Below are 14,475 nucleotides of genomic sequence, written 5' to 3'. Positions count from 1 at the left end.
TTGGGCTAGTGGATTTGCCACAACATTTTTTGGTGCCGAAACCCGGGAGAAATGAGCGAACAGGACTTACGTGGAGCCGCGGCCGCCGAAGCTGCGGGAGTGGCAGATGATGAGCATCAGAGAGAAATGGAAAGAACAAAACGGAAACGTGGGACGATAAGAGGTGCTACCACACGACTTGTACATCAAATTGACTCCGAAATGGCTAAACCAGATTCGGACACTGACCATCTGAGCGCATTACTGGAAATGCTGTCGGCAAAGGAGCTCAGCTTGTATGCCTTAGATAGTGAAATAGAACGTAAAACAGCTCTGGATGACCTGGAAATGGAGACCGAAAGCACAGAGGAATATAAGGAGCGCATCATCCTGTCCAAGAGCCGTGCACGGCGCATAATTAAGAGAAATGAGGATTGCCGCGAACGAGCCGCACATCAAAGGGTGAGTGACGCTAACTCTGCTCATTCATTGGCACAGAGAGCATCGGTAAAGCTTCCTAAGCTGATCATTCACAAATATGATGGAGATGCCAGTTTGTGGCAGGAGTTTTGGAGTCAATATGAAGCTGTTATTCACCACAATGATGCACTATGCAAAAGAGAGAAGTTTACCTATTTGAAAACCTATCTCACTGGCCAAGCAGCAAAGGCAGTTGCAGGACTAATGTTGACGGATGAAAATTATGACAACGCAATTGAGTTACTGCAAAACCGATTTGGAAGAAAGGATGTAGTAATTAGTGCGCACATGTCAAAACTGCTGAACCTCACACCTGTTAAAAAATCCTCTGATGTGCATGCTTTGAGGCAGCTATATGATGAATGTGAAATTCAGATCAGAAGTTTAGAGTCATTGGGTGTAGTGTCAGAAAGCTACGGAAGCTTGTTATGCCCAATATTGCTAAAGATGATTCCAGATGATATAGCTCTTGAATACAGCCGTCAGAGAAATGGAGATGAAGAGTGGAAAGTGTCAGAAATGGTCACATTCCTACAGAAGGAGGTTCAGAGCAGGGAAAGAACGCTGCAAATGACAAAGTCGTACAACCCACAGAAAGCTGAAAATAAACTGTACAAGCCACCGTTCAATGATGTGAGGTTTAAAAGGCCTAGCATACAATCTACTGCTGCCCTGTACACAGCCAGCCAGAAACAAAACACCTGTATATTCTGTGAGAGTGACGATCACAAATCGCAAAACTGCCCAAATAATGACACGCTTCAAAGAAAGGACAAGTTAAAGAGAATGGGGAGATGTTTTGTGTGTTTGGGACAGAAACACATTGCAAGATTCTGTAAGACCAAGAATGTGTCCTGTGAGAAATGTGGACGGAGACATCACGTTGCTGTGTACGGTGGTGAAAGGGTGGATGTACAGGCCCCATCCCAACCAGAAGAAGCAGTGGTCTCCTCCGTGCTCCCTCATTCAGTAAGAGTGAAACCAGGTGTTAAGAGAATTTTTATTTTAGTTAAATCATTAAAGTATAATCAAGTAGAAACAAGTATGCCTTATAATCAAGTGTTTATATATTTTCACACGGTAAAGCTTACTGTTGAAAAGAACACAATGTATTCCTTGCTTAAGTGTGTGAGATGTTTGACAAAGACAGGACATATACATGCATTCTTTACTTCAGTGTCTGCGATGTCAGATAAGCATGAATACTGCTGTGTCGTTGTTTTTCAGTTTGTGTGCAGAAGTTAGATAGCTAAGAAAATGCCTGAGCTCTCCCCTCTTCAGTTGAAAGAGGAAGTATTATGTAACCCATTTTGCCTTATAAATAAAGCGAGTAAACGGTGCTCGGTGTGTGAGTCTGCTCAGAGACTCTCACCCGTGCGCACGTCTTTGAAACTCTGAGTCGGTCTGCCAGTGTCTCATTTCTCTCTTACTGTGTTTGAACAAATTGTCAACCCTTGACATTTAATTGGTCCTTCGTAGCCGGAGAACTGACTGTTATTTTAACGTCTAGTTTTCCACAGACGGTCTCCATCGGATCCTGACGTCGTGACGCCTGCGCTGGAAGAAATCTGATCAGTAAAACGAAAAACCCGGGAACGTGAATTCGATCTCCGGTCAGCGTTCGGCCTTCACGGCTCCAGGACCCGATGAGCACCGGATCTTAAAACGCAGCGCCACAGTAGAGGTGAATATGACACGCATTCCACCAAGCGCTAAAATACGTTGATATTGAGATTTTCCTTTAAGTAGTGTGTAAACCTAGGTACGCCGACAGATCTCAGTGTCCATGCGGGACTAAGAAGACGACAGGCAAGAGCGAAATTCTAGAAAAATCGCTATTAAAAGTTCCGGTCGCTCTGGGAGTGGCTGCAACGGAACAGGTTTCCGGTCACTCAAGAAGAGTGGCTGAAGGTGAAGGTGTTACACAAATAAATAGGCCTACGGAAAATCTCAATAAAAATCATAGAAACGCGCTTTGTTTGTGAGGAGTGAGTTGTTTTTACGACCCAATACGCGGTCGAACCACTTCTCAAACTGTTTTCCTGTGTACACTCACGTATTGGTAAAGGTGGAAAAAAGGGTTGTGCTTCATCACGTAAAATTGATAACCGCTCTCTCAATTAGTGGGAGAGTAGAAGGCTGTTATCGAAAACCCATTCTCACTTTTTCATGCCAAAGAAGGTGTCACAGTTCTGACGTAATTAGTTCAAAATGGGTAACTCTAAAACTAAAGTAAAATTAACAGCAGATGAAGGATGGTTGGAAAAAAACTGTCCAAATGCAGGAAGAGTCAGTGCAAATAGGTGGAGAAATCCACATAAAATTTATTGCCCAGCCTGGCAAGGCAAATGCAATCAAGAATCAATAACTGCTTTAAAGGCTGCTTTACAAAAAGAATTATTTGAGGAAAAGAGCCAAAAGAAAAAAGCAAAACGCTTAGCAGAATGGCACCTTTTCAAGGCGTGGATGGTAGAAAACGATAAACGCATTGCTAAACGTGCCCAAAAGCAGGAAACTAAAGATAAACAGAAAACTGCAGGAGAAGAAAAACCGTACCCCCCTCCTTATGCTCTTCAGCCTGCACAGCCTGCAGCAGCTGCACCTAACCTTACGTCAGCACTTCCTGTAAGCTCTCCTCACAAACCTTTTGTTTCAAATCCCTATATGGAGGCCAGACAACAACTTGATCTTATGACTAAGCATGGTCATTCCAAAAAAACAGAAATTGTAGGTCAGTTTCCAATGGTAGCCTTATCTAACCCCAGGTACGGTCAACCCACTGGTCCCCCAGACGCCCAAGGAGTCATACCAGTAGACGGTGAGCCTTTAATTTATGCATTCCGACCCTGGTCTCATAAAGACAGAGAGAATGTACTAAAAGATGTGCCACCCCTTAAAGAAGGCTTCCGGCCGTGGCGAGATGCAGTGGAATTGATCCGTCAGGGGTGGGGTTTAAATGGTCATGAGATGCATCAAGTTTTTCAAGATTTATTAGGTTTAAGTCTTCCTAGAGCTAGAGGTCAATTTACAGGAAATGATTTAAACGGTGACGTGTTGGGGCCAGACACTCCCCAATTAATACAGGAGCTTAATAACTTGTATGGCAGAATAGAAGTTATTTTAGCCCCAAGGCCAGATTATGGAAAGATAGGAGAGTGCAAACAAAAGGAAGGAGAGACAGCATCAGACTATTTGGATCGCCTACGCCCAGTTTTCAGACAAAACTCAGGGCTAAATTATGATGCCGATCCACTGTCTGCTTTTCAACAACAATTAAAAAATGCCTTCCTAAATGGTCTACTGCCTAAGATAAAAGCACATGTAGACAAACACTGGGTCACTCAAAATACAGGAACCTTGCCTGAAGCCCTACAATATGCTGAGCATGCAGTCAAAATTCAAAAACAAAAAGAAAAAACAGAAGGAGTTTTCATGATTGATCCAGAGACAGGCTTTATAGCCTTCTCAGGACAGCAACACACGGCAGGTTTTAAGCAAAGTAGGGGAAAGCAAAAAGCAGGACAAAGAAGAGATAGAAGAGATATGAGATGTTATAACTGTGGTAAAATCGGGCACTTTGCTCGAAACTGTAGAAATGTAAGCCAAGAACAGGAAGGTGGAGATGACAGGCGCAGACGCCGTGATGAATGACTAGCACAAGAAAAGGGAAGTGAAACAAGTGAAGGGGAAGTTTACAACATTGAACAACTGCTGCTAGGCTCAGAAGCAAAGCCCACCGTTATAGTGCACGTTAACGGGGTCCCAATAAAATTCCTTTGCGACACAGGTGCTTGTAAAACTGTCCTAACAGTAGAAGTCCCAAATTTAACCTCTTCAAAAGATACCTTAATCGTGAAATCAGCCTCAGGACATGTGACAAAACAGCATCTAACCGACCCCCTTTTTATGTCACATAGAGATAGTGGCCGTGCCTGCAAAAATCAGTGCATCTATGATCCATCTTGTCCACTAAATTTGTTAGGAAGAGATGCTTTAACAAAATTAAAAATAGGAGTTTTTCCTGAAGAAAGTGGCATGAAAGCCAGACTCCTACTCTCTGAAAGTCAGAGCCAAACTGAAGATATTTTTGTTTGTGAAGGTTTAGGTGAGCCAAATTATTACTGGGCCTTAGATTTACCAAAACTTGAACCATTAGAGGCCAAAGCTAATATGTACTTACCTGAGCACTCACATAGACAGGACCCAGCAAAATATCACAACACCTTGTGGTATAAATATGTCCCAGGTCCAGACAAAATTTATGATCAACAAGTGCACAGACTAGGACCGCAAAAACTAGTCCTACAACACCTGTATGTGACACAGAGTGGTAATGCAGTATGCTCAGTGTTACAGACAGATGCAGTGCAGCGCTTAAATAAGATATGCAACCCTCATGTATCTGTTGCACGCAACGACCAAACGCCTTGGTCTGAGTTAGGCACAGTGCTGAGAAATGTAGAAATGGACAGATATGACAAAATAGAGTGTGAGGACTGGCAAAAAGGCCGTAGAACTGGGTGCATGAGGCTAACGCTGTGTTGGCCGGTGACAGCCACACCAGCCACACATTTAGCCACAACAGAGCAAGATGAATGACAAGTATTAACAATTGAAGCACATCCAGAACTAGAGAAGCTGCCACAAACATTATGGTCTCAAGGACCCACGGATGTAGGCCTAATAAAAGGAGCAGATCCAGTAGTGGTGAAAACTACAACCTCATATAGGCCTGTAAAACCACAATATCCCTTGAGTGCAGAGGCAAAAGAAGGTATCAGACCAGTCATAGCAGAGATGCAAAAAGCAGGTATTCTCGTGAAAACTAATGAAGCCACGTGTAATACACCAATTTTTCCAGTAAAAAAGGCTAATACAGGAAAATATCGCTTAGTTCATGATCTAAGAGCAATAAATGAGGTAACAGAGCAAATACCTCCAGTGGTTGCAAATCCACACACAATTCTAAATCAAGTAACACCAAAAGAACGGTGGTTCTCTGTAATAGACTTGTCCAATGCCTTCTTCTCTGTACCTCTGCACCCTGACTCACAGAAGTTATTCGGATTCACCTTTGACAATCAAAAGTATACTTATACAAGGTTGCCTCAGGGATTCCAGAATAGCCCAACTCTGTATGCAGAGGCTTTGAGAAAATCAATGTCATCTTGTACGCTCCCTGCCCCAGGGCAGTTCTTGTTGTATGTAGATGATATATTGATCACAGGCCATACAAAAGATGAGTGCAAAGAAAACACATTAACAGTTTTGCAACATCTCGCAGAGCAAGGCCATAAAGTGTCACAGCATAAACTGCAATTGTGGAGCCAGGAAGTAACATACCTTGGCCACAAATTGACAGGACAAGGCAGGCAGCTGTTAGAGAGCAGAAAGATAGCAGTCCAAAATGCCCCAAAACCAGTAACTAAACAACAAATGATGAGTTTTTTAGGACTGTGCAATTTCTGTAGATGCTGGATTCCAGAATACGCATTACTAGCTCAACCACTACAGAACCTCATTTATGGTAAAGATCTAGCATTAAAAGACAAAGTACAATGGACTCCAGAAGCAGAAAAAGCTTTCGTTGATTTGAAAATAGCACTGCAGACATGTACCGTCTTAGCATTACCAGACTATGGAAAACCTTTCGTTCTCCATGTTGATGGTGCAGGAGGGTATATGAAAGCAGTCTTAACTCAAGCTTTTGGAGAAAAACAACGTCCATTAGCTTTCTACTCATGCAAACTTGACTCTGTAGCTGCTGGATTACCTACCTGTGTTCAGGCATGCGCAGCAGCAGCAGAGGCAGTTAAAAAATGTGCAGACATTGTTCTAGGACATAAATTGATCATCAAAGTCCCACATGCAGTGACCTCTATTTTGCTCCAAGCGAACCTCTCTTTCCTCACGCATGCAAGACAACTTTCTTATGTGGGGATTCTACTTACACAATCACACATAAAAATAGAGAAGTGTGGCCAGCTAAACCCAAGTACACTTTTGCCGACTTCTCTGGACGGAGAACAACACTGTTGCATTCAAAAATTAGAGGAAGATACAAAACCTCGCACTGATATATACAGCTCCCCCCAGAGCAGTTTCAGTAATGTTTTTGTGGACGGCTCAGCGTCAAAAGACATTCACGGTAGAAATTGTGTGGGTTATGCGGTCACAACTGTTGATAAAGTGATAGAAGCAAAAGCTCTCAGCTCCTCAAACTCTGCTCAAAGCGCAGAACTAACCGCAGTCATCAGAGCATGTACTTTATATAAGGGTCAAAGTGTTAATGTTTACACAGACAGTCAATATGTCTATTCAGCAGTTCATCATTTCGCTAAAATATGGCATAACAGAGGAATGACAACTTCCTCAGGCAACACAGTTCAACATGCAAACCTTCTAAAAAAGCTATTAGAAGTAATAACGTTGCCAAAAGAATTAGCACTATGCAAATGTGCAGCTCATCAAAAGGATGACACAGAAATTACGAGAGGAAATAACTTTGCTGACAAAGCAGCAAAAGCAGCTGCAGAAAAACAAATTGATGTTTTAACAACAGAAACCATAGATCTAATACCTTTAGAAATACTAGCAGATGCACAGAAAACAGCATCGCTGAGTGAACAAAAATCTTGGGTGAAAGATGGAGCAGAATTAAAAGACAACCTTATGATGTGTAATGGCAAACCAGTGCTTCCAAAATCTTTGCATAGAACTGCTGCTTTAGTGACACATGGGAAAACTCATGTGTCATCAGGAGGGATGATTAATATTCTTAATAAACAATTCTATACAAAAAATTTTGAAAGTTCAGCACAAGAGTTTATCAGAACATGTATGATTTGCCAAAGACACAACGCACAGGGAAATCTACGTCCAAAGCGAGGGCATTTCCCTATACCACCGCATCCATTTCACACTGTCCACATGGATTTCATAGAATTAAATGAATCACAATCCTCCAAATATGCACTTGTGATAATTGATGTATTTTCCAAGTGGCCAGAAATATACCCAGTGAAAAAAGCAGATGCAATATCAGTAGCAAAATGTCTATGTAATCATTTTATTCCAACGTACGGTATTCCATCTCTGATAAGATCAGACAATGGCACACATTTTGTAAATGAAGTAATAAGTAAAGTTTCTGAAGCTTTAGGCTTCAGCATAAAACATCACTGTTCTTATCATCCACAAAGTGCAGGATTAGTCGAGAGAACTAACGGCACAATTAAACAAAGGTTGAGGAAATGTATGGAAGAGACTAAAAAACCTTGGCCTGAATGTCTAAGCTTGGTTAAATTATGGATGAGAATAACTCAAGGAACAGGTGGTCTAACGCCATTTGAAATCGTACATGGCAGACATTTTCCACTCCCCATAATGAGTGAGCCAATTAATAAATCTATTGCAGAAACAACAATGGCAGAATGGATGACAAAACTATTTGAGAATAAAGAAGTGAGATTAAGCAATCAACTGCCGAGTGACTTTTCTTCAGTTTCTTGCAGGTTGAACCCCGGTGATTGGATTCTGATTAAAGTCCTCCAGCGGAAAAACTGGAGTGCTCCAAAGTGGGAAGGTCCCTTCCAGGTGCTACTTACCACACCCACAGCGTGTAAGATAGCCGAACGAGTTTCGTGGATTCATCAATCCCACGTGAAGAAAGTGTTTGCACCACAATAAGACGCCGGTTCCCCTGACTCTTACGTGAACCCCTGCTGGAGGACAGGGCTGAACGGGTTTCCCGCCCTGTGCTTCCTCGGCAGTGCTACTCACGTGGGAGCTCGGGTGTGCCTGGTCGCCCTGAAGATCAGACTGACCTATCCCACCGAAGAGCAGAACCAATAATAACACCAGGGACGCCTGAATAAAATCTCAACAAGATGACTGAGGAAAACAACCTGATAAATCCAGAAGAAGAACCAGCTTCAGAATCAATGCTAGCACCAGTTCCAGCCCCAAAGCTGTTGTGCTTGGGCGCTTGTGACATCAAACGAAAACTACTCATGTGCTACATATTCTGTCTAATGGCTATCCTCCTGATGACGACACTCTTTTGGTTGATGCCCAGTGGAACCCACAAGACAGTACCAATTATTCTCCGACCTAAGAGGTGGACCCACGACAACTCGCACCTGAAGGAGATAGACAAAGAACACAACCACCCGTGGCTGAACAATGCATGGTACCGGTATGTCCATGACAGAGTGCACAGAGAAGACAATGCCGCAAACTGCTATGTCTGCTCACATATGCCCACGACAGCACTCCATGCCACAGTGTATGGAAAACCCCCAACCAAGGCTGAAGCACTCTGCATATATGACAAAGCCATTACCGGGACCTGCTCAACACCAGGAAAACCTGTGATGGTGATAGGTGGATCCATAAAGGACCAAAACAGCAACACATGCCACAACACTACACAATATATAGTCCCACAGAGTGTAAAGTCTTTAATCTACAACATAACAAACTGCACCCACCAGTACCCAAATATAAACTACACCTGCAATGAAGCCTACTGGGTGCATATAAACGTCAGCCATAGAAAACTGAAATCATTCTCAGTTGTTTTGCCACCTGACATACAACACCCAGTGTGCTTTAACTTCACAGGAGCAACCGGACAAACAGGTACGCCCCAGGGTCTGAAGAAATTAGGACAAAACCGAAACTGCTCCATGATCCTGGCGGCACCAGATTGGGATGGCATCGGCTCATCGACAGGTACATACTGGGTACAGGGCGCAGCTTGGGCGTGTGGCCTGAAAGTCTATTTCATGCTGCCACCAAACAGCACCGGACTCTGTGCCCCTGTTCTGGTATCTGACCACACCTTTAAGATGTCAGTGAACATCAACACCAGAGCTAAACGTAGCACAGGCCTCAAGCCCCATGATCCATATCTTGGTTCTGATGTACCAGATGACTTCAAACTCTGGACCAAGAGCCAGAAGGTAATACACGCTTTGTTTCCATGGATAGGAGTAGGGAAACACGCACTACGGATAGAAACCCTGGACTATCGTTTTGGATTATTTTTAAATGCTTCAACCCGCATTAATCAAGGACAGAATGAAGAAATTGATGCAATTCGCATCACTGTCATGCAGCACCGAGTGGCTTTAGACATCATTCTCGCAGAGAAAGGTGGTCTCTGCGTATTGTTTAACACTACATGTTGTACCTACATACCTGATAACATCCATTCATTAAACATGACAAATGCTTTGAATGTTTTGAAACAACTGAGAGACGCTCAGCAGCAGGACTACGTTACCGATACTCAAGGTTGGTGGGACTGGCTGCTGAGCGGCTCTTGGAAATCTCTACTGATTAAAGGCCTGTTGGCCCTTTTCAGTGTGATGTTACTATTTTGCCTTTTCATTGCTTGTATTATCCCATGTCTGAGAAGCATAATGACAAACATGTTCAAGCGTATGTTAGGAAACCATGTCTTGGCTCAGTCAGTTATGGAGGATCCCTATCGTCAGTATGGTATGCTGAGTGTGGGAGAGAGAGAAGAAAATCTCTATGACAATCTTGACAAGCTTGTTGTTTAATTATTTCACTGAATGACGTGCAAGTTGAAAATGTGACTAACAAGTGACTATGCATTGAGTAAAACATGTGAAATATATTAACATCAGGAGGGAATGTTAAGAGAATTTTTATTTTAGTTAAATCATTAAAGTATAATCAAGTAGAAACAAGTATGCCTTATAATCAAGTGTTTATATATTTTCACACGGTAAAGCTTACTGTTGAAAAGAACACAATGTATTCCTTGCTTAAGTGTGTGAGATGTTTGACAAAGACAGGACATATACATGCATTCTTTACTTCAGTGTCTGCGATGTCAGATAAGCATGAATACTGCTGTGTCGTTGTTTTTCAGTTTGTGTGCAGAAGTTAGATAGCTAAGAAAATGCCTGAGCTCTCCCCTCTTCAGTTGAAAGAGGAAGTATTATGTAACCCATTTTGCCTTATAAATAAAGCGAGTAAACGGTGCTCGGTGTGTGAGTCTGCTCAGAGACTCTCACCCGTGCGCACGTCTTTGAAACTCTGAGTCGGTCTGCCAGTGTCTCATTTCTCTCTTACTGTGTTTGAACAAATTGTCAACCCTTGACACCAGGTGAACAGAACACTGTGTTGCTACAGACTGCAAAGGTGTGGATTGAAGGCCCGTCAGGCAGAAGGATAGCTCGTTGCTTATTAGATGGAGGCAGCCAAAGAAGCTTCATACATGAAACGTTGGTGAAGTGCCTAAATTTACCAGTAATAAGGCAAGAGACATTGACACTACACACATTTGGGTCCTCCTTTCCCACAAGATCACAGCGCGGCATAGTGAAGGTTATGCTAAAAAATATCTGGGATCCTAGCCAGAGTATTGTAATAGAAGCTGTGGAGACCCCACAAGTGTGCTCGGCAATAATGAAGGTTCCTGGTGAACAGATCCAGCATGAGCTTAAGAAAAGAGGATTACAACTGGCTGACTTCCCAGGATCCAATGAGGAACCAGAGCTTGCTGTCCTCATAGGAGCTGACTACTATTGGCAGATCATGACAGGAAGGGTGGAGAGACTTACAGAAACATTGGTGGCACTGGAGAGCACCTTCGGATGGTCTGTTCAGGGGCCGGTTTCTGCCTCAAGTGTTACAGAGGCAGCCTGCATGTTCCTTCCGTGTGAGGAAGAGAAACTCCTCTCCAAGCAACTGAAAGCATTCTGGGAAATAGAGTCTCTGGGTATTACAAATGAGACAACAAAGAACCCAGAAGATGATGAGGCTCTGCAGATGTTTGAGAGAACGACTATGTTTAAAGAACGACGATATCAGGTGGAGTTGCCATGGAAGCCAGAAAGGGTAGAGCTCTCAGACAACTACAGAGTTGCCAAAAAAACGGCTGGAAGGTCTGAGTAAAAGATTTAAGAAGGATGTCACACTCTTCAGCAGGTATAATCAAGTGGTGGAGGACTACTTGGACCAGAACATTGCAGAGGAAGTGACACCAAACAGCAGCACAGATTCTGTAATGTATTATATGCCTCACCATGCAGTGCTGAGAGAGGACAAAGCAACTACAAAATTAAGAGTGGTCTTTGATGCATCGTCCCATGAAGAAGGCTGTCTGTCGCTGAATGACTGCTTATTTACGGGCCCAAATTTGAATCCAGATCTGCTCAGTGTTCTCCTTAGATTTAGGGAACACGAAATCGCCTTTCTGGCAGACATAAAACAAGCATTCCTGCAAATACGTCTTGCAGAAAGGGACAGAGACGCAGTCAGGTTCCTGTGGTTCTCAGGTGCACCGAATGGAGAAGTGAATGATCACCTGCGCATTCTGAGGATGGCGAGAGTGGTGTTTGGAGTTACACCAAGCCCGTTTCTGCTTGCAGCGACAATTCAAAGACATCTAAAACAATATGAAACAAGCCAACCACAAGTGGTGAATACAATAAGGGAGTCACTTTACGTAGATGACTTCATTTCAAGTACACGCTCAGTGGAAGAGGCGTATCACGTAACGACGAATGCCAAAGAAATACTGGCGGCTGCTGGTATGGAGCTTTGCAAATGGATGACAAACTCAACTGAACTGAGGCAGAAATGGGAGAAGAGCTCCACAAACTACATGATGGCACCTGAAACGAATGGAGTAGCATTAAAGGTGCTTGGATTAGTGTGGAGGCCAGAGCCTGATGATTTCACCTTTGACCTTAGTTCTCTAGTGAGGCTTCTAACAGAGAAGAAAGGAACCAAACGAAGCGTGCTGCAGTCCTCAGCACAAATTTATGACCCACTTGGGTTTCTGAACCCCTTCACCATTAGGGTCAAGTGCATGTTCCAAGCAATGTGGGAGAGGGGGCTCTCTTGGGATGAAGAATTGCCACCAGATCTGGTACAAGAATGGCAACAGTGGTGTTCAGAGCTTACTCAGTTACACCAGCTCACCATACCAAGGTGGTACCAAATCAATATGCAACAAGAAAGCAAGGATGGCTTGGAATTACATGTGTTTTGTGATGCCAGTGAAAGGGCATACAGTGCTGTGGCCTATCTGCAAGGCAAAACACGAGAAGGAGAAACGACAATGAGCTTGGTCGCATCTAAAGCCAGGGTGGCTCCCCTAAAGAAAATGACGTTGCCACGTCTGGAACTCATGGGAGCCGTGATTGGGGCCAGACTGGCGAACAACTTGATCATTTCGCTGAAGATGGAGCAAGCCCAAATAAAAATGTGGACTGACTCCATGATCACTTTGCAATGGATTTGCAGTTCGGCACAAAGGTGGAAACCGTTTGTTGCAAACCGAGTGACTGAAATCCAGACTCTTACAAGTCCATCTTCATGGTCACACATCCCAAGGAAAGCTAATCCCGCTGACCTGCCCACAAGAGGACAATCAGTGGAAGCCTTACTACAAAACCAGCTGTGGTGGAATGGCCCTAGTTTTCTTGTATCAGAAGATCGGATGCCTGAGTCTGAAGATGAAAACATTTCAGACGAAATGAATGTAGAACTTAAATCCAGTTATCAAATAGCCATGCAGTTTGCTGCTAATGACACTGACATCTGTGAACCAATACTGAAGCTTGAGAGTTACAGCGAACTGAAGAGAGTGCTCAGAGCGACAGCATGGATTAGGAGATTCATAGCTAATGCAAAAACAACGATGCAACCAAAGATGCGAGGTGAGCTGACAGCAAATGAGCTTCTTGATGCTGAGAAGTACTGGATTAAGGTTGCACAACATCACAGTTTTCACCAGGAGGTCCAGAGACTGAAAGTAGGAAAACCTATGATGAATGACAGTAAGATTCAGGAACTGAAACCATTCCTTGATGAAGATGAGCTCCTTAGTGTTGGAGGCAGGCTGCAGCAGTCGGACTTCACATTCAGAGAGCAGCATCCTTGGATTCTGCCAAACAAACACAGATTTTCAGAACTGCTGATACAGGACTGTCACAAAAGGGTGATGCATTCAGGAGTGAGGGACACTCTTGTACAAATAAGAGAGAGATATTGGATCATCCGGGCTCGGCAGCTGGTTAAGAGCATTGTGACCAGATGCACTGTGTGTAAGAGGTTTAAGGCAAAAGCTGGGCATCAGCTAACTGCACCTTTGCCTAGGGACAGAATATCCGAGTCACCACCATTCGAAGTTACAGGTGTGGATTTTGCTGGACCACTCTATGTGAAAACAGAGGATTCTGTGAAAAGATCCTACATTGCCCTATTTACCTGTGCTGTGACACGAGCGGTCCATTTAGAGCTTGTGTCAGATCAGTCAACTGAGACATTTTTGCTAGCGTTGAAGAGATTCATTGCCAGGAGAGGGCTATGCAGAGTTATCTATTCTGACAATGCCAGAACATTTAAGAGAGCAGACCAAGATTTGAAGGAGCTGTGGAAGACAATTAAAGACCCACATTTGCTGGAGTTTTTTTCGGAAAGAGGAATTACTTGGAAGTTCATTGCAGAAAGAGCAGCCTGGTGGGGTGGATTCTGGGAACGTCTTGTCAGATCAGTGAAAATCTGTCTCAAGAAGGTGTTAGGTAGAGCTTCACTCCACTTTGAAGAAATGTGTACTGTGTTGGCGGAAGTCGAAGCTACTCTGAACTCTAAGGCCTCTCACCTTTGTGCACAACGAGGTAAATGAACCGCAACCACTTACTCCAGCCCACTTTTTGGCGGGCAAACGACTGACATCTCTACCACCCAAGTCAATCCCGAAGGACACACACCATCCAACACCTAACAAAGAGGATATTACTCGGAGATGGAGATACCGGCAGAAACTTATGACCAACTTCTGGAACACCTGGAGAAGGGACTATCTGTTGGAGTTGAAGTCAGCTCATTGCTGTGACGCTTCAAAGCCTACACCCCTAAAACTAGGGGATGTCGTGCTCATTGGGCATGACAACCTCCCCAGACAAGTGTGGAAACTTGGAAGAATTGAAGAAATGTTTCCTGGTCGAGACGGTCTTGTTAGATCTT

At 43.6% G+C, this 14,475-nt stretch overlaps 1 protein-coding gene across 3 annotated transcripts; it reads left to right on the top strand.

The window, feature by feature from the left end:
• Window positions 1-1,790: 1,790 nt before the first annotated feature.
• LOC146654113 (uncharacterized) lies at window positions 1,791-10,404 on the top strand. 3 transcript variants are annotated; one of them, XM_085429210.1, is made up of 2 exons: window positions 1,791-2,143; window positions 7,974-10,404. In XM_085429210.1, exon 2 carries the CDS (start codon window positions 8,349-8,351, stop codon window positions 10,029-10,031), a length of 1,683 nt encoding a protein of 560 aa, XP_085285336.1. In that variant the 5' UTR covers window positions 1,791-2,143; window positions 7,974-8,348; the 3' UTR covers window positions 10,032-10,404. The 3 variants fall into 3 exon arrangements, with proteins under 3 accessions (XP_085285336.1, XP_085285335.1, XP_085285334.1); XM_085429209.1 differs by having other exon boundaries at window positions 7,964-10,404; XM_085429208.1 differs by having other exon boundaries at window positions 1,791-5,702; window positions 7,058-10,404.
• Window positions 10,405-14,475: the final 4,071 nt, after the last annotated feature.

The sequence above is a fragment of the Rhamphochromis longiceps genome, linkage group LG14, assembly GCF_057381845.1.
Source record: "Rhamphochromis longiceps isolate RC_006_pf linkage group LG14, R_longiceps_female_GT1.1, whole genome shotgun sequence".
NCBI classification, from domain to species: Eukaryota; Metazoa; Chordata; class Actinopteri; order Cichliformes; family Cichlidae; genus Rhamphochromis; species Rhamphochromis longiceps.
Note: the sequence above shows the minus strand (reverse complement) of the source record. Positions and strands in the feature narration are given on the sequence as shown.